General features: G+C 42.9%; 1 protein-coding gene across 3 annotated transcripts; it reads right to left on the bottom strand.

Annotated features, from left to right (window-relative positions):
* Positions 1-1,893: 1,893 nt before the first annotated feature.
* GGPS1 (geranylgeranyl diphosphate synthase 1) lies at positions 1,894-18,729 on the bottom strand. 3 transcript variants are annotated; one of them, XM_033200316.1, is made up of 5 exons: positions 18,498-18,727; positions 17,359-17,541; positions 11,558-11,650; positions 3,213-3,283; positions 1,894-2,980 (listed from the first exon to the last, which is right to left on the bottom strand). In XM_033200316.1, the coding sequence occupies exons 3-5, from the start codon at positions 11,625-11,627 to the stop codon at positions 2,219-2,221; spliced, it is 903 nt and encodes a 300-aa protein (XP_033056207.1). In that variant the 5' UTR covers positions 11,628-11,650; positions 17,359-17,541; positions 18,498-18,727; the 3' UTR covers positions 1,894-2,218. The 3 variants fall into 3 exon arrangements, with proteins under 3 accessions (XP_033056207.1, XP_033056206.1, XP_033056208.1); XM_033200315.1 differs by lacking the exon at positions 17,359-17,541 and having other exon boundaries at positions 18,498-18,729; XM_033200317.1 differs by lacking the exons at positions 17,359-17,541; positions 18,498-18,727 and adding an exon at positions 18,090-18,394.
* Between the last annotated feature and the right edge of the window lie 39 nt (positions 18,730-18,768).

Raw genomic sequence — 18,768 nt, forward strand, 5'->3', positions numbered from 1 at the left:
TACAGGTAAAATGACTGCTAAAAGTCCCCAATTTGGCTGGGCGCAGCGGCTCATGCCTGTAATCCCAGCACTTTGGGAGGCTGAGGCGGCTGGATCACCTCAGGTCAGGAGCTCGACACCAGCCTGGCCAACATGGTGAAACCCCATCTCTTCTAAAAAAAAAAAAAATTAGCCAGGCAATGTGGCAGGCATCTGTAATCCCAGCTACTTAGGAGGCTGAGGTAGGAGAATGGCTTGAACCCAGGAGGTGGAGGTTGCAGTGAGCCGAGATTGCGCCATTGCACTCCAGCCTGGGCAACAAGAGTGAAACTCCATCTCAAAAAAAAAAAATTCTCAATTCAACGACAAACATTTCTGTTATTGACAAAGGCAAGATAAAAATCACAAACGAATGATGAAGAATACCAGGCCTAAATTAATTTGATAGGCAAGGAACAAATCTACTTAAGCAATTTTTATACTTAAAGGTAGATATTTTAATTTGTTTCTATAGGCAGTGTTAGATTTTAAAAAATAATATTTTTTAAAGTATGGGTTCATAAAGTTCAAATTTCCATACTATAACATCAACAGTCATGATTTTAACAGGTTTCTTCATCACTATTAAAATGGGAGATTTAAACTATTTTAAAAGTTACTAAAGACAGCACCCAACTTTTCAAAGATTTAGGTTGAACACTTGGGTGAGGATTTCTCATACAAGTATATGGTAAATAGATCCTAAGTAATATGCTATAGAACCAATCAAGCAAAACATGTTTCTAAGGGAAACATAAACTTCATGTTGGGATGTCAACTAATCAAATATTGAAATCAGCATTTTTTTTGTCCTATCTCTTGGGCCACAGATGACTTCAGTGGCTTGGGTCTAGAAATTATAGGAAACGGGTAACAAGGTCAGGGTTAAGGCACTAAAAAGCTAATTAGTGCTTGATATTAAGCCTTTGGTTACTTTTCAGTCAGGACCTCTCAGGCTAACCCTTTCTTTCCTTTAATCAGGAAGATTAAAGATGCCTACTCACTTTGCATTGAAGCACCTACTGCCTTCAAGGGGGGTGGTGATGTGGGCGGGAAGTAAAAGGGCATTTTTCCATGCTTTTGTACTTGAGGTAAGAAAACAACTCTTTTAAGATTGTCACTATCAATGATGAGAAATACAATAAGGTTCAAAAGCTCCCTTCTAAAATACCCCATACACTTTTTCCGCTTCCCAACTGGAAACGGAATGCTGTCCCCAGACACTAACCAGTTTGGGGCACACAAATGTTACAAGGGAGAAAAAAAGAATTTAGACTAGCATGTGAATTTCATTAAGCAGAGACACTTTGGTTAAAAAGCAAAACTTGGCCGGGTGCGGTGGCTCAAGCCTGAAATCCCAGCACTTTGTGGGGCCGAGACAGGCAGATCACGAGGTCAGGAGATCGAGACCATCCTGGCTAACACGGTGAAACCCCATCTCTACTAAAAAAAAACAACAAAAAACTAGCCGGGCGAGGTGGTGGGCGCCTGTAGTCCCAGTTACTTGGGAGGCGGAGGCAGGAGAATGGCGTGAACCCGGGAGGTGGAGTTTGCAGTGAGCCGAGATAGCGCCACTGCACTCCAGCCTGGGCGACAGAGCGAGACTCCGTCTCAAAAAAAAAGCAAAACTTGTGGGGTGGAGAGGAAGGAAAAAAGGAAAACGTAAGAAAAAGGACCGGAGTGCTGGAGTGCTTACTGTTTATCGTATCAGCTTTTTCAAAGACTTCAGTGAGGGGGTTTCCAGAGGTGACAGTGAGATATTCTTTGCAGCAGCATTTAGGAAGAAAAGAGATTTGTGGTCTTTGGGCCAGCTAGCTAAAAGAATCTGGCTTGGAACTGCCCAGATAGTACAGTTAGAAAGTGTACGGATAAAAATTCCTGGAAGCGAGTCTTTTTTATTGACAGAATAAACACAACATTGATGATAGTAGGGTAGAGCTGGTGGTAATGTCCTGTCACTGCAATTATGACATTCAAATCAGACCTACATAACTGTGGCTTCTTTTGATTCTTTCAACTTTGAATTTTGATTATCTGTACAGAGGGGCTTCTAAATGAAAACGAATTCACTTGCATCACCCCTACTCACCTATTTATTCTGTTTCTGGAGAATAACAAATTTTTTAGAAGGTGGTTAAGGCTAAAAGACAAAAAAATTGACTAAAATAAGCTATGAGGCCCAATCAAGAATGGCTTAACGTTATTCATTTTCTTCTTTGAACATCTTACTTAAGTGCTTTATTAGGGCTACTAGCTCAGGGTTCCCACCACGTGCATCAATCTGTTTATAGGCTTTAGATTCAAGCTCTCTAAGAGTATTACGAGTATATTCAAAAGAACCTACATCCTCAAGATAATGTACACAGTATTTTTTAATATCTATGTTTTCTGTTCTCTGGCGCAAAATATTCTGCACCTGGGTACTTTCAGGCCTCGACCAAATAGCATGAATAGTAGGAAATGAGAACTTTCCCTCTGTTAGATCTTCACAAAAACTTTTGTTTTCACTATATTCTTTGGAGTGCAGATTAGCATAATCATCCCTAATTTGGAAAAAGAGCCCAAGTGTATTAAGTAGTGGTTTTAAATCTTCCTTGTAATCAGAGAACAACTGCATGAGACCTACTGCTAATCCAAACAGTCCACCTGTTTTCTGCAGCACCATAGCTTTATATTCTTCTTCAGTGGGACAAGTGTAATTATCCCTCCAGTAAATATCTAGGCCTTGTCCCTGATGGAGTTCCAAAAGCTGGCGGGTAAAAAGCTTCACTGCATCTGGGTGATCAAGGGTTAAGACTTTCTCCAAGCCAAGGAAATATACGTAATTTGCAGAATTGATGACAGATGGGATTCCATAGATGCTGTGGGCCACTGGAAAGCCACGTCGGAGTTTTGAGTTGTCTTCAATATCATCGATGAGTAAACTGGCATTATGCAACATTTCTGTCACTTCAATAATAATCTAATAAAAAAGAATTGAAAATTTCACTTATTTGAACTATTCAAAACTTATATACTCAGTTTAATTAACAGATTATGAAAGTCTCAGGTGTTAATTTTCACAATAAATATTTAGCAACCTCAATATAAAATAATATCTTGCATGAGGACTAAATTCAATCAAGAACTAGGAATATTTTTATGTGATAGCTATTAATTTCTTGGGGATTAACAAGATTAGAGTTGCCTAATACCTGTAGCTTGTCCTCTGGAACTTTCAGCCAATGATTAAATGCCTGTGAAAGTTTGGTTCTCACTTGTTTACCTGCAATTTAAAAATAAAATGTGACAATAAGATGAGTGTTTTGAGTATTTTAACTACAGAAAACACATTCAGAAACTTCCTTTAAATTGTCCAGACTTGCTAAATCCAGTGTCATCAATCCATTACCTACTGCAGAGCTTGCCTTGTACTGTTCAACACCCCATTCTCAATCGCTCTGAAATTCGAATCATAAAATGCACAACCTTCTAAAATTAGGGCAGGCACGGGAGACTCTAAAACACTTCAGTGGCCTACTAGTCCACTCTTTTCATCTGAACTTGAATAAACAATTTTAAAGTAGGATGGGCTTTTAGGACTTATGACTTAATCTATTCCTTTTCTTGAAAAGGAAGCTTGTTTATTAATTAATTATTTGAGACACAGTCTTGCTCTGTTGCCCAGGCTGGAGTGCAGTGGCATGATCATGGCTCACTGCAAACTCCACCTCCTGGGTTCACATGATTCTCATGCCTCCGCCTCCTGAGTGTCTGGGACTAGAGGCACACACCACCATGCCTGGCTAATTTTTGTATGTTTTGTAGAAAGGGGGTTTTGGCCGGGCGCGGTGGCTCAAGCCTGTAATCCCAGCACTTTGGGAGGCCGAGACGGGCGGATCACGAGGTCAGGAGATCGAGACCATCCTGGCTAACACAGTGAAACCCCGTCTCTACTAAAAAATACAAAAAACTAGCCGGGCATGGTGGCGGGCGCCTGTAGTCCCAGCTACTCGGGAGGCTGAGGCAGGAGAATGGCGTAAACCCGGGAGGCGGAGCTTGCAGTGAGCTGAGGTCCGGCCACTGCACTCCAGCCTGGGCGACACAGCGAGACTCCGTCTCAAAAAAAAAAAAAAAAAAAGAAAGGGGGTTTGATACATTGCCCAGGCTGGTCTTGAACTCCTGAGCCCAAGCGATCCACCCGCCTCGGCCTCCCAAAGTGTTTGGATTACAGGTGTGAGCCACTGCACCAGGCCAAGAAGCTAGTTTAGTGTCAGCTAATTGGCACTGCCTATTTTACATAACCATAGGCATTGTTAATAAAATATATTTTACTATTTAATTACTTCATAAAATTACCTCTTGAAATATCTATTTCTCCTTTAAGTTAAGGCTTTAGAGATGTGGAAGCTCTGCTTCTTTCCTTTCAAAGATGAGATTGTCACGCACTGAAGTATTCTCTTTTAAAATCCTGAGTTTAGTCAAAAGCTAATCTCATTATTTTGACTAGGGGCCTTCATTTTTCAGTATCTTCTTTTTTTCTTTCTTCCCTTTTTTTTTTTTTTGAGACGGACTCTCGCTCTGTCGCCCGGGCTGGAGTGCAGTGGCCGATCTCAGCTCACTGCAAGCTCCGCCTCCCGGGTTTACGCCATTCTCCTGCCTCAGCCTCCCGAGTAGCTGGGACTATAGGCGCCCGCTACCTCGCCCGGCTAGTTTTTTGTATTTTTTTAGTAGAGACGGGGTTTCACCGGGTTAGCCAGGATGGTCTCGATCTCCTGACCTTGTGATCCGCCCGTCTCGGCCTCCCAAAGTGCTGGGATTACAGGCTTGAGCCACCGCGCCCGGCCCCACCTTTTTTTTTTTTTTTGAGACAGAGTCTCACTCTGTCACCCAGGCTGGAGTGCAGTGGTATGTTCACAGCTCACTGCAGCCTCCACCTCCTGGGCTCAAGTGATCCTTCCAGCTCAGCATCCTGAGTAGCTGGCACTATAGGTGCAAGCCACCATGCCCAGTTAATTTTTGTTTTTTGTAGAGACAGTGTTTTCCCATGTTGCCCAGACTGGTCTCAAACTCCTGGGCTCAAGTGATCCGGCCGCCACAGCCTCCCAAATTGCTGAAATTACAGACGTGAGTCACCTCGCCCAGCAGTATCATCTTTTTTTTACACAGAAAGCTCAAGATAGGTCTTTTGTTTTTTTTGAGATGGAGTCTCATTCTGTTGTCCAGGCTGGATTGCAGTGGCGTGATCTCGGCTGACTGCAACCTCCGCCTCCCGAGATCAAGCTATTCTCCTGCCTCAGCCTCCCGAGTAGCTGGGATTACAGGCATGTGACACCATGCTTGGCTAATTTAAGACAAGTCTTTGGATAGAAGTTACCACTAGAAGTCATTGTAGCCATATATAAAGGAATGATAGATAAAAACCATGGCCAGTTCACTTAGTAAAAATGTTCTATAAATTTTCTGTTAAATGAATGCATGGTAATAACATCCTAATTTTAGATTAGGTCTCAGGAAAATGGTTACATAAAAAGTTAAAACTAAAACATTGTTTTTTTTTGGAGATGGAATTTCGCTCGTCACCCAGGCTAGAGTGCAATGGTGCGATCTCAGTTCACTGAAACCTCCACCTCCTGGGTTCAAGCGATTCTCCTGCCTCAGCCTCCCAAGTAGCTGGGATTACAGGTGCCCGCCCCTATGCTCAGCTAATTTTTGTATTTTTAGTAGAGACAGGGTTTCACTATGTTGGCCAGGTTGGTGTCGAACTCCTGACCTCAGGTAATTCACCCGCCTTAGCCTCCCAAAATGCTGGGATTACAGTTTTTTTTTTCTTTTTGAGACAAGTCTTGATCTGTCACCCAGGCTGGAAAGCAATGGCATGATCTTGGCTCACCGCAACCTTTGCCTCCCAGGTTCAAGGGATTCTCCTATCTCAACCTCCCAAGTAGCTGGGATTATAGGTGTGCGCCACTACACCTAGCTAATTTTTGTATTTTTTTTTTTTTTTTTTTTTTTTTTTTTGAGGCGGAGTCTCGCTCTGTCGCCCGGACTGGAGTGCAGTGGCCAGATCTCAGCTCACTGCAAGCTCCGCCTCCTGGGTTTCCGCCATTCTCCTGCCTCAGCTCCCGAGTAGCTGGGACTACAGGCGCCCGCCACCTCGCCGGCTAGTTTTTTTTGCATTTTTAGTAGAGACGGGGTTTCACCGTATTAGCCAGGATGGTCTCGATCTCCTGACCTCGTGATCCGCCCGTCTCGGCCTCCCAAAGTGCTGGGATTACAGGCTTGAGCCACCGCGCCGGCCAATTTTTGTATTTTTTTGAGACGGAGTTTTGCTCTTGTTGCCCAGGCTGGGGAGCAGTGTCATGATCTTGGCTCACTGCAACTTCCGCCTCCCAGGTTCAAGCGATTCTCCTGCCTCAGTCTCCCAAGTAGCTGGGATTACAGGCGTGTGCCACCAAGTCCAGCTAATTTTTTATATTTTTAGTAGAGACAGGGTTTCATCATGTTGGCCAGGCTGGTCTTGAATTCCTGACCTAAGGTGATCCACCCACCTTGGCCTCCCAAAGTGTAGGGATTACAGGCATGAGCTACTGCGACCGGCCAATTTTTTTGTATTTTTAATAGAAATGGGGTTTCACCATGTTGGCCAGGCTGGTCTCGAACTCCTGACCTGAAGTCATCCACCTGCCTCGGCCTCTCGTAGTGCTGAGATTACAGGTGTGAGCCACTGTGCCCAGCCTATTATTATTATTTTTGAGATAAGGTCTCGCTCTGTCACCCAGGCTGGAGTGCGGTGGCACAATCACGGCTCACTGCAGCCTTGACCTCCTAGGCTGGAGCCCCGCGAGTAGCTGGATCTACAAGAACAAGCCATCATGCCTGACTAATTTTATTTTTATTTATTTATTTTCTGTAGAGGCAGGGTTTCACCCTGTTGCCCAGGCTGGTCTCAAGCCCGTGGGCTCAAAAGCAATCTGTCTCACTCGGCCTCCAAAGTGCTGGGATAATAAGTGTGAACCACTGCACCTGGCTTATATCACGTAATCACATTTTTTTGAAGATGAACAACAGAGTCTCAATGTGGAATTTCATTTTATTTTTGAATGTTATATAAAAAACAGTACAATATTGGCTTAGTTTTGAGGTACTACAGTTTTAATATTTTTCTCCCCTTTGATGACATGCTAATGTTTAGCCTGATATATATATATATATATATATATTTTTGAGACGGAGTCTCGCTCTGTCGCCCAGGCTGGAGTGCAGAGGCTGGATCTCAGCTCACTGCAAGCTCCGCCTGCCGGGTTCACGCCATTCTCCTGCCTCAGCCTCCCGAGTAGCTGGGACTACAGGCGCCCGCCACCTCGCCTGGCTAGTTTTTTGTATTTTTTAGTAGAGACGGGGTTTCACCGTGTTAGCCAGGATGGTCTCCATCTCCTGACCTCATGATCCGCCCGTCTCAGCCTCCCAAAGTGCTGGGATTGCAGGCTTGAGCCACCACGCCCGGCCTAGCCTGATACTTTTAAGTTCCCCCCGGCTTTTTTTTTTTTTTGAGGGGTCTCCCTGTATTACCCAGGCTGGGGTGCAGTGGCGTGATCTTGGCTTACTGCAGCCTCGACCTCCCAGGCTCCAGTGATCATCCCACTTCAGTCCCCCAGGTAAGCTGGGAGTACAAGGGCGTGTCACATGCCTGGCTAATTTTTTGTATTTTTAGTAGAAACAGGGTTTTGCCATGTTGTCCAGGCTGGTCTTGAACTCCTAGGCTTAAGCCATCTGCCCACTTTGGTCTCCCAAAGTGCTGGGAGTACAGGCGTGAGCCACTGCGCCTGGCTAAGTTCCAAAATAATTTCTAACACTGAGGCTAATCACAGAGATCTCTCAAAATTAAAAGATTACTGCTTCCTCTTTAAGATCTAAACATTACGGCCGGGCGCGGTGGCTCAAGCCTGTAATCCCAGCACTTTGGGAGGCCGAGACGGGCGGATCGCGAGGTCAGGAGATCGAGACCATCCTGGCTAACACGGTGAAACCCCGTCTCTACTAAAAAAATACAAAAACTAGCCGGGCGAGATGGCGGGCGCCTGTAGTCCCAGCTACTCGGGAGGCTGAGGCAGGAGAATGGCGTAAACCCGGGAGGCGGAGCTTGCAGTGAGCTGAGATCCGGCCACTGCACTCCAGTCCGGGCGACAGAGCGAGACTCCGCCTCAAAAAAAAAAAAAAAAAAAAAAAAGATCTAAACATTACTGTCTCTCTTTTTGAAGCCCTTCTTCCTCTACTGCCAGCTTTATCTCTCCCTAATCCCACCCTTTACCTCATCTAGGGCCCCACACTAAGGCAAATAAACATAAACATAAGATGATAGCAAGCATGAGAAATTTAAAAATAAAAATCATTTTCTTTACTACTTTCAGAAAATCCTTTTTTTTTTTTTTTTTTTTTGAGACAGGGTCCCACTCTGTTGCCCAGGCAGTGGCATGATCTCCGCTCACTACAACCTCTGGCTCCTAGGCTCACGTGATTCCCATGTCTCAGCTGGGACTACAGGCATGTGTTACCATACTTGGCTAATATTTATACTTTTAGAACAGACAGGGTTTTACCATGTTGGTCAGGTTGACTTCAGAAAATTCTGATATCATGATTATTATTTACTAGCAAGAGTAATACTACAACAGTGTAAATGACCTGGCACACCTCTAAGTTACTTTAATAACTCTGAAGCTCTCTATAAATAAAATAAGTGTGTTATGTGCATAGTGCAATGTCACATTTCTTTAGAAGTATCGTTTGAGGTTATATTCCATCATGGATCAAGAACGTATTTGAATAAGAAGGTGAGGTACCTAATGATAATTTAAAGTATGTTATCTAATGGCTTAAAGCATTATTTCCAGGTAATGAGAATTAAAAAAAAAGAAGTCATAGAAGGTGGTTACTGCGTAAGTAAGCATTATGGTTAAAATGTAACTGTAGGCAGTCCTTGCTTTGTAAGTAGTAGAGTAAGAGACATTTGAGAGATGCTTGTTAGACTTTTGTCAGCACTGATAACTGGCTTGCTATGAATGCCAGCCCAGTTCAGAGAGTGTTTCTGAAAGTGTTCTAAAGGACATCTGGCAATAAGAGCTGGGCAGAGTGGGCCGGGCGCGGTGGCTCAAGCCTGTAATCCCAGCACTTTGGGAGGCCGAGACGGGCGGATCACGAGGTCAGGAGATCGAGACCATCCTGGCTAACATGGTGAAACTTCGTCTCTACTAAAAAATATAAAAAACTAGCTGGGCGAGGTGGCGGGCACCTGTAGTCCCAGCTACTTGGGAGGCTGAGGCAGGAGAATGGCGTAAACCCAGGAGGCGGAGCTTGCAGTGAGCTGAGATCTGGCCACTGCACTCCAGCCCGGGCGACAGAGAGAGACTCCGTCTCAAAAAAAAAAAAAAAAAAAAAAAAGAGCTGGGCAGAGTGAAAGTGAAATTGCGCCATGTTTCTCACTGGGAGATACTGAAATAAGTTACTAACTGCTGGATACATGTCACTCAAAAGCAGTCTCTTGGCTTTTTCTTAAAACAGTGGGCAACCTTCCCTTTGAATTCTCCATTTCTATCATACCCTCATTCTTCTGATGCATTGACATTAGCAGGTGAGTCTCTATTAGGGTCTGCCAAAATAAAAATGACACTAATTATGGTTTCCAAGGTGTAGCACAGGAGTTATCATTCTTTTGGCTTTTATGCTTCCCAGGCTCATGAAGAACAGAAATGCACACATTACCATAGAGGTGTGCTTGTAAAGAAAGGTGTATACTTTAGCACAGACATTAAAAAGTGTCTATTGAGACTGAATTGAGAGCATCATTAGAGTTTAGTCACAGTATGGGCTAAATAGGTTTTTATGCTTGTCAAATAATTTACCAACTTTTACATTATTTCTTCTTTTTAAAAAAATGTTTAAAACAGAGAGGGGGACTTGTTATGTTGCCCAAGGTGGTCTCAAACTTTTGGCCTCAAGCAATCCTGCCTTGGTCTCCCAAAGTGCTGGGAATACAGGTGTGGGCCACCACACCTGGCCTGTATTATTTCTATGAGAAACAATAGTCTAAGCTTTAAGTAATTGGTTTATAAATGATTTTTTATTACAAGAACCCCTGTTTATTATATTCATGAGTTTTTGCTTATCATCATTTACAGACAAGGTTTTTTTTGAGTTGGAGTCTCCTTCTGTTGCCAGGCTGGAGTGCAGTGGTACAATCTCAGCTCACAGAAACCTCTGCCTCCCAGGTTCAAGCTATTATCCTGCCTCAGCCTCCTGAGTAGCTGGGACTACAGGTATGCGCCACCATGCCCAGCTAATTTTTGTATTTTTAGTACAGACAGGGTTTTATCATGTTGGCCAGGCTGGTCTCAATCTCTTGACCTCATGATCCGCCGGCCTCGGCCTCACAAAGTGCTGGGTTTACAGGTGTGAGCCACCACGCCCAGCCTCCAGACAAGTTTTTAAAGAAGCAAAATAAAATAAAAACACACATGTACACGTGAGGTGGGAAGCCATGTGCAGGTGGCACGTCTTTATACAGGAATAAAGTGGGCTATGCTTCCAAATACTGTGATTTTAGATACGTTATTATTTGGCTGTCAAAGGAACTAGTAGTATACGAAATGCAGTGCATGTGTGAGATACTGGAAAACAAAGACATAGAAGGTAAACTTGAACATGGATGTTTATAAATAAAGTGTTCTATTGTTAAACAAATCTGCATAACTTCCCCTAATATCTAAACAGTGGGGAATTTGAATGCGTAATATCCATAAAGAATACAACCTCCAATGAGATACCAAAATGTTTTAAGTATTTTTATTTTTAAGGTATGTTAAATCATTGGATATGTTTTTTTTTTTTTTTTTTTTTTGAGGCGGAGTCTTGCTCTGTCGCCCGGACTGGAGTGCAGTGGCCGGATCTCAGCTCACTGCAAGCTCCGCCTCCCGGGTTACGCCATTCTCCTGCCTCAGCCTCCCCAGTAGCTGGGACTACAGGTGCCCGCCACCTCCCCGGCTAGTTTTTGTATTTTTAGTAGAGACGGGGTTTCACCGTGTTAGCCAGGATGGTCTCAATCTCCTGACCTCGTGATCCGCCCGTCTCGGCCTCCCAAAGTGCTGGGATTACAGGCTTGAGCCACCGCGCCCGGCAATCATTGGATATGTTTTAAAGGGTGCCTTCAAAAATTACATTTCTTTTTAAGAGACGGGATCTCACTATGTTGCCCAAGCTGGAGTGCAGTGGCTATTCACAGGTGTGATCATTGTGCACTACAGCCTTAAACTCCTGGGCTCAAGCCATCCTCCTGTCTCAGCCTCCCAAGTAGGTGGGACAACAGGTGTATATCACTTCACCTGGCAAAAATTACCGTTTAATAATGAAAAATTAGAACATTCTATTTATCATTTTTCTCAGATGCATCACCTTAAATACAAAATCTCAACAGCTAGCAAGTCTAACCTTTTCTATTTGCTAACATTTGAACGACCACTACTGTGTGAAAATGACCCTCTATGGACTATAAGTGAAGTATTACCTGGTAACTGAAGTAAGTATTTATACGGTTCTAGAAGAATTCTTTGGACTGTTTCTTGAGTCTTCTCCATTGGATTTAAACTTCAAAGCCAATCTGTCAAAAAGAAACATAAAGATCACATGAAACTAATCATCTCTGAGTATAAAACTGCAAAGGAATTTGTATTCCTTTTTTTTTTTTTGAGACGCAGTCTCGCTCTGTCGCCCAGGCTGGAGTGCAGTGGCCGGATCTCAGCTCACTGCAAGCTCCGCCTCCCGGGTTTGCGCCATTCTCCTGCCTCAGCCTCTGGAGTACCTGGGACTACAGGCGCCCACCAACACGCCTGGCTAGTTTTTTTTGTATTTTTTATTAGAGACGGGGTTTCACCGTGTTAGCCAGGATGGTCTCGACCTCCTGACCTCGTGATCCGCCCGTGCCCGTGATCGGCCTCCCAAAGTGCTGGGATTACAGGCTTGAGCCACCGCGCTCAGGCGCAGGAATTTGTATTTCAAGGTGTTTGTGAAAAGACAGTCACCCAGTTTGGTTTAAAAAGAATTTTCTGTTGCCGCGCATGGTGGCTCACGCCTATAATCCCAGCACTTGGGAGGCTGAGGCAGGCGGATTGCTTAAGCCCAGGAGTTCGAGGCCAGCCTGGGAAACATGGCAAAACCTTGTCTCTACTAAAAATACAAAAAATTAGCTGAGGTGGGTAGATCACGAGGTCAGGAGTTCAAGACCAGCCTTCACACGATCTCTACTAAAAATACAAAAATTAGCCAAGCATGGTAGTGAGTGCCTATAGTTTCAGCTACTTGGGAGGCTGAGGCAGAATTGCTTGAACAGCAGGCAGAGGTTGCAGTGAGCTGAGATCGCACCACTGCTCTCCAGCCTGGGCGAAAGAGTGAGACTCCAGTCTCAAAAACCAAAAAAAGAAGATTCTCCATCTATGAAGCCTTGAAAACATGTTAAGTGAAAGAAGCCAATCTCAGGAGACTACATATTGTATGATTCCACTGATATGAAATGTTCAGAAGAAGCCAATCTACAGAGACAGAAAGGACATTCGCGGTTAGGAATAGGGACTAATTGCTAACGAGTACACGGTTTCTTTTTGCAGGGATCAAAATGTTATAAAATTAAATTGTGGTGATGGTTGCACAGCCCTGTGAATACATTAAAAACTGCTGAAATGTACACTTTAAATGGGTGGTATGTAAATTCTCTCTCAATTAGAAAATTCTTCATTCAAGTGATTATATTGGTCAAAGTGTTCTCTTGGTTTTTAAGTTTTCTTAGTCACGTAACTTATATTAAGCCTTTCCTATTTTAATCAACCATAAAAGGCTTAATTTGTTGATGGCAAATGTCAAAACAACTCCAAAGAACTGGAAAGACACCTCTGTATTTAACTGATTACACTAATTAGTAAACATATCCTTTTTTAAATGAGCACTGAGATGAGTATGTTTTATGTATTTAAAATTTAAAGGGATTCTCCTATAATCAATCAATTTCAGAGATTTCTGATTGAAGATATGCATTAACTCAAATGCAATCATATTTATTAAACATTTTCCCCTTTATACTGAAATCTGCCTTATTTCAATATTTCCTACAGTAACACTCATGGTCTTCCTAGGGTCTCCCTGTACTGCTGAATCTCTGCTTTATTTCTTTGTATCTGTTTCTATTATTACTTGTCCTCGTATTAGGAATCTTTTTCTAACTGCTCTAGCATCTTTGGCACATTTTGGGAAGTTTATTACTTTTATCCTCTTTCTTCTGCTTCTTGGGACTATGCTTTAGTCTTTAGAATCCTGAGCCCGCTTCTAACCAACTTTTCTGGCTTCATGGCAGATACAACAAAAAGGCTAAATGTAATATGGCATCTAATGGCAGTTTGTGGTTAGGGCTGTTCAATGAGCTGCACATCATTGGTTTTTGGAATTGGAAGCCACTTTAGAAAGTTATCTCAGTATGCCAGAAGATAAAGCACAAAAATATATTTGCTTAAGTGAGGGTCACTTTTTTTGAATGAAGAAAATGAAGTTGAGTTCAGGTACTTTGTGTCACTCTGATTGTTCAAAGTTCTTTTTTTCTTTTTCTTTTTTTTTTTGAGACGGAGTTTCGCTCTTGTTGCCCAGGCTGGAGTGCAGTGGCGTGATCTCAGCTCACTGCAACCTCCCCATCCTGGGCTCAAGTGATTCTCCTGCATCAGCCTCCCGAATAGCAGGGATTACAGGTTCCCGCCACCACGCTCAGCTAAATTTTTTGAATTTTTAGTAGAGATGGGGTTTCACTATGCTGGCCGGGCTGGTCTCAAAACTCCTGATCTCAGATGATCCACCTGCCTCCCAAAGTGTTGGGATTACAGGCGTGAGCCACCATGCCCGGCCTGATCCTTTTTTTCTAAGTCTGGGCCAGAGACTTAGAAATCTTCAATTTAGGCCGGGCGCGGTGGCTCAAGCCTGTAATCCCAGCACTTTGGGAGGCCGAGACGGGCGGATCACGAGTTCAGGAGATCGAGACCATCCTGGCTAACACGGTGAAACCCCGTCTCTACTAAAAAATACAAAAAAAAAAAAAACTAGCCGGGCGAGGTGGCGGGCGCCTGTAGTCCCAGCTACTCCAGAGGCTGAGGCAGGAGAATAGCGTGAACCCGGGAGGTGGAGCTTGCAGTGAGCTGAGATCGGGCCACTGCACTCCAGCCTGGGCAACAGAGCAAGACTCCGTCTCAAAAAAAAAAAAAAAGAAATCTTCAATTTAAATACGCATCTTGTATGATTCTGATACAGCTGCTTGAGAATGTTAGGGGAACTGGAAATAGGTTGCTTACATGGTACCACATCACACCACAACTAAGGGGGTGTGGGCTACTGTTATTTATTATAACAGTGAGGATGTGTTTGGTTTTTTTTTTTTTTTTGAGATGGGGTCTCGCTCTGTTGCCCAGGCTGGAGTGCAGTGGCACGATCTCGGCTCATTGCAACCTCTGCCTCCTGGGTTCAAGCAGTTCTCCTGACTCAGTCTCCTGAGTATCTGCGACTACAGGTGCCCACCACCACGCCCAGCTAATTTTTCTATTTTAGTAGAGACGGGGTTTCACCAGTGTTCCTTGATTTCTAAATCTGCCCTAGTAACTTCATAATGTTAAGTAACAAAAGTCATCTTTTATAGATCAGTCACCTGATACTATGATCGCATCATTGACACTCTCAGGTGTAAGGTGATTCTAGTACTATAACTTCTTGCTGGCAACTAAAATTTAAAATGTAAAATATACTTAGGAGCAGAATCTGACTTTTGTGAATTTATACTATAAATTAATCCACCAAAGACAAGACTTTTGCACATATTTCAGTTAATAAACACGCTGATTTATATACATGTAGCCAAGCAAATCCAAAGATCCTGAGTAAATACCAACAACGTGCCACAAAAGTAAAATTCCAAAATCTTGCACTTGTGTGTTTATTACAGGCTATTCATAATAGTAAAATCAACCTAAGTGTCCATCAGTAGATGACTGAATAAAGAAAATGTGGTATATACACAATGAATTGTTATTCAGCCATTAAAACAAAATGAAATCACGTCATTTGCAGCAAAATGGATGGATAGCCCTTACCTTAAGTGTAACAAGTCAGACATAGAAAGACAAATAGTACATCTTAATTATAAATGGGAGCTAAATAATGTGTATACATGGACATGGAGCGTGGAATGATAAGACAATGGAGATTCCAAAGGGTGAGAAGGTGGGAAGGAGGTGGATGATGAAAGATTACTTAATGGGTACAATGTGATTATGTGGGTGATGGACACCCTAAAAGTCCTCACTTCACTACTATGCAATCTATGCATGTGATAAAACTACACTTGTACCCCATACATTTATACAAGTAAAAATAAACAAAAAACCCCCCAAACCAAAATCTAATTATTAGTGCTAGCATTCCACTTTTCCAGCACAATTACGAGTGTAAAACTGCTGAGACTACCCAATTTAGTGACTATCGGGTATTTAATGTTCCTGTCTTGTAGCAGTCAATGAATACAAGGGTAAAATGGTTTGAACCACATTGTCTCTGTAATGTAGATGTTTTTCTGCTGTGAAATGAGACTTGTAATATGGCAACAAGAGAAAAGAATAAAACTTCTACATATGTATCACTGTTAGGCAGTGGGTAGGCACACGATACTGGATGGCTGAAATAATCACACACACACATAACCTTCAACTATGCAAGTGCTTTGATGCTTCCCCACACTGTAAACCATCTCATGGATCACAGAAACCTTTTGAGAATATGATGAAAGCTATGAATCTTCTAAAAAAAAAAAAAAAAAAAGCTTGTGTATGTGTTAATATGCTCCAACACAAATGTATGCACTGCCGCAAAGACTTACAACATATAACTTCTCCTTACAACATATAACTTCTCAGAGATCATGTAGTCCCTGAATCGTTTACATGCACCTCAGATTAAGATCTCCAGCTATCGAATATCTTTACCCTTCAATGCCAAGCAAATATTCGTGTTTGTGTTATAAGCTAAGACATAAATTCCACTAGCTTAACTCTTTGAAGGCAGATTACAAATGAAAATTAAAGCACAAAACTAGTGTATAGTTCAGGTTACTCTTCAGGATTGAAAGGCATATTTTTTTGTAGTCTGTTCTCATCTATATCAAACAATTACAAAAAAATCAGCACTCCACGAAAAGAAATCATTTTAACAAGAGAAACATTTCAAAGAGAAACATCCCATACGGGAAATTTCTACATCCACCTTGACTAGCAATTAATACCAAAGACGTCACAAGGAAAAAGAGGCTCATAAAGAATCAAATAAGTGAAATAATCAATATTCCTATTGGTAATATTAGGCAAATACTTATTAAGGTAACCTATTACCTATAGTATTTGATCTCTGACCCGTTACCTTATTATCAGGGATTGAAGTATAATATTAGGTAAATCCTTATTAGGTAACCTATTATCTATACCTTATTATCAGGGATTGAAAAAAAAGAAGATGCAAAACAGGAAGAATAATGGCTTAGATACAAGATTATTATCGAACATCATTAAAGGTAGAATTTAAAAAGCATCTCATATACTTCTCTATTTATATGTCAGTACCTATCTTTTCTCAACTACAGGTTGGGAGCAAGAATCACGTTTGTGTATTTTCTCACAGCCTCCAAAACACATTTGACTGAACTTAAAAATCAATGAGATACAGTTTCAGAATTCCCTTTTGTGTCAGGATCTCTAGCAGGTGTACCCTGTTGCATAGAAATCAGAGCTAATCTTTGTTTCAATTTGTAGAGAGCTTTGTGGTTGATGTTATTTTTCAACTTAAAACACTAGCCATGCTTTAAAAAAAAATTATTTCCTTTGCTCACTTAGAGATGTTTAAGAATACTCACTTAATAAGTCAATTTCCTTTCCCAGAGGATGTTTACATACAAGTATTTTCATAAGAAAACATAAGAACCTCAATTTTTCTAGGTAACAACAACCAACTTGCCTTGTGTCTTCTTAAGCCTAAAGGATTCTACACACGGCGGCACATACTCTCACTCGCCTTTGTTTTAAATCAAAAGGATTTCCCAATTTATCACAGCTGGAAATTTCAGCTATCACGTACTAAACTTAAATGTAAGGAGGCATTAGTGTGTGTTACATGAACTCTACTAGTTTCCTTTTAGAGTGAATAAACTACAGAATACCTCAGTGAGCGTCTGAAACTTCTCATTTTCAAAACTAAAAAGCTGCCAGAAATTTGTTCAAAGGGTGAATCCATAATTATTACCACAAACGCTCCATTCCTGTCACCATGTGAACTACTACGGCAATAGCCTCCTCGTCGGGCTCCCTGCATTTGCCTCTTTAACTCTTCTTTTTTTTCCGCTTCCTCTACTCTTCAGCCAGGGTGACATTCCAATCGGAGTCATCTCTCCCTTCTAACCGAGATTCCTTGGAAGATATCCCATTGCTATTAGGGCAGAAACAAAACTCCTTCACAAAGTCTATAAGGTTCCACACTGCCCCTCATCCCATCTCTCCAGGCTCAGTTCTTCATACTGGAAAAGCTCCCTTCCGCCACAGGGCTTTCAGACAAGTTAGTCTTTTTGTCTGGAATGTCCTTTCCTTTTCTCTTTCCTTAGTTAACTCCTGTTAGCCCTTCAGCTCTCAGCTCGATCCTCACTTGCTCAGAAGCCCTTCCTTTCCCTCCCTAAATAAGCCAAATTCCCTCACATTCTCCTATCACCGCGGAACTCTCCTTTGGGGCACTGCCACTGCGGTAATTTCACATTGTTTTGTTCAGCATCTGTCCGTCTCGCCAGGCGCAGGTCTACGAAGGCAGAGGCCACCCCAGTGGTCGGCGCTCAGCAGCCATGAAAAAAAGAAAGCGCCTTCTAACGCGTTGGACAATGAAACCAGGGCACACAACCTTGCGTCTAAAAAGCGAACATCCCATGCAAACGACTTCTCTTTTCAAAGGGAAGGGCCTGGTTTGAGAATGGCTAAACAGAGACATACAAATGTGAAGCGCACACTGAATCCTTCCACTCATACTCCGGGAGAAAGACGATGGATCTGAAAGAAGCTGCCTGATATAAGCAGGGAATTTCTATCACTTCGAGGCCGATTTTCCACAGCGGCTGGGCAGAGAACTGCAAACGTTTACAGTGCTAGCACAGAGTCCGGAGGGAGAGAAACGGTGAGGTTTCTGCTTCCTCCTCGCTCAGATGCTCCCTTCCGCCGCACTTGGCCAACCCTTCCTCCTCCTCCCCGCTTAAAGCTAGGGGATGGAAAATTCATACACAATCCGGTTCAGCATCCGGGTCCTCACTCTCCTTTCTTTCTTTCCTCTCTGCCCCGCCTCCCAGCCTCCCCCGCCCTCCTTCCCATCCGGGTTCCCCCCAAGCGGCCGCCACTGCTGCTCACAGTTCAACGATGATATCACGACTTTCACGCCGCCGGTCCGGGAGTAGCTGTACCCCGCATTAACTTCCTATTTTATAATGTGGACTTAGGCTCTTCCCTATGCCTACATGAATCCCTCCCACTACTTCACCACACAACTCTCCGCCCTCCTCAGCCGCCAGCGACACCGCATTACTAGGTGCAAGAAAATGCGCCATCCCGGTCACACTGCGCAGGCGTCGTTGCCGCCTCCCTACTGCTTTGTTGCCCCGCCCCTTTCCCCCCTTCCCCC

Source organism: Trachypithecus francoisi, unplaced genomic scaffold (genome assembly GCF_009764315.1).
Source record: "Trachypithecus francoisi isolate TF-2019V2 unplaced genomic scaffold, Tfra_2.0 Lachesis_group5, whole genome shotgun sequence".
Lineage (NCBI taxonomy): Eukaryota > Metazoa > Chordata > Mammalia > Primates > Cercopithecidae > Trachypithecus > Trachypithecus francoisi.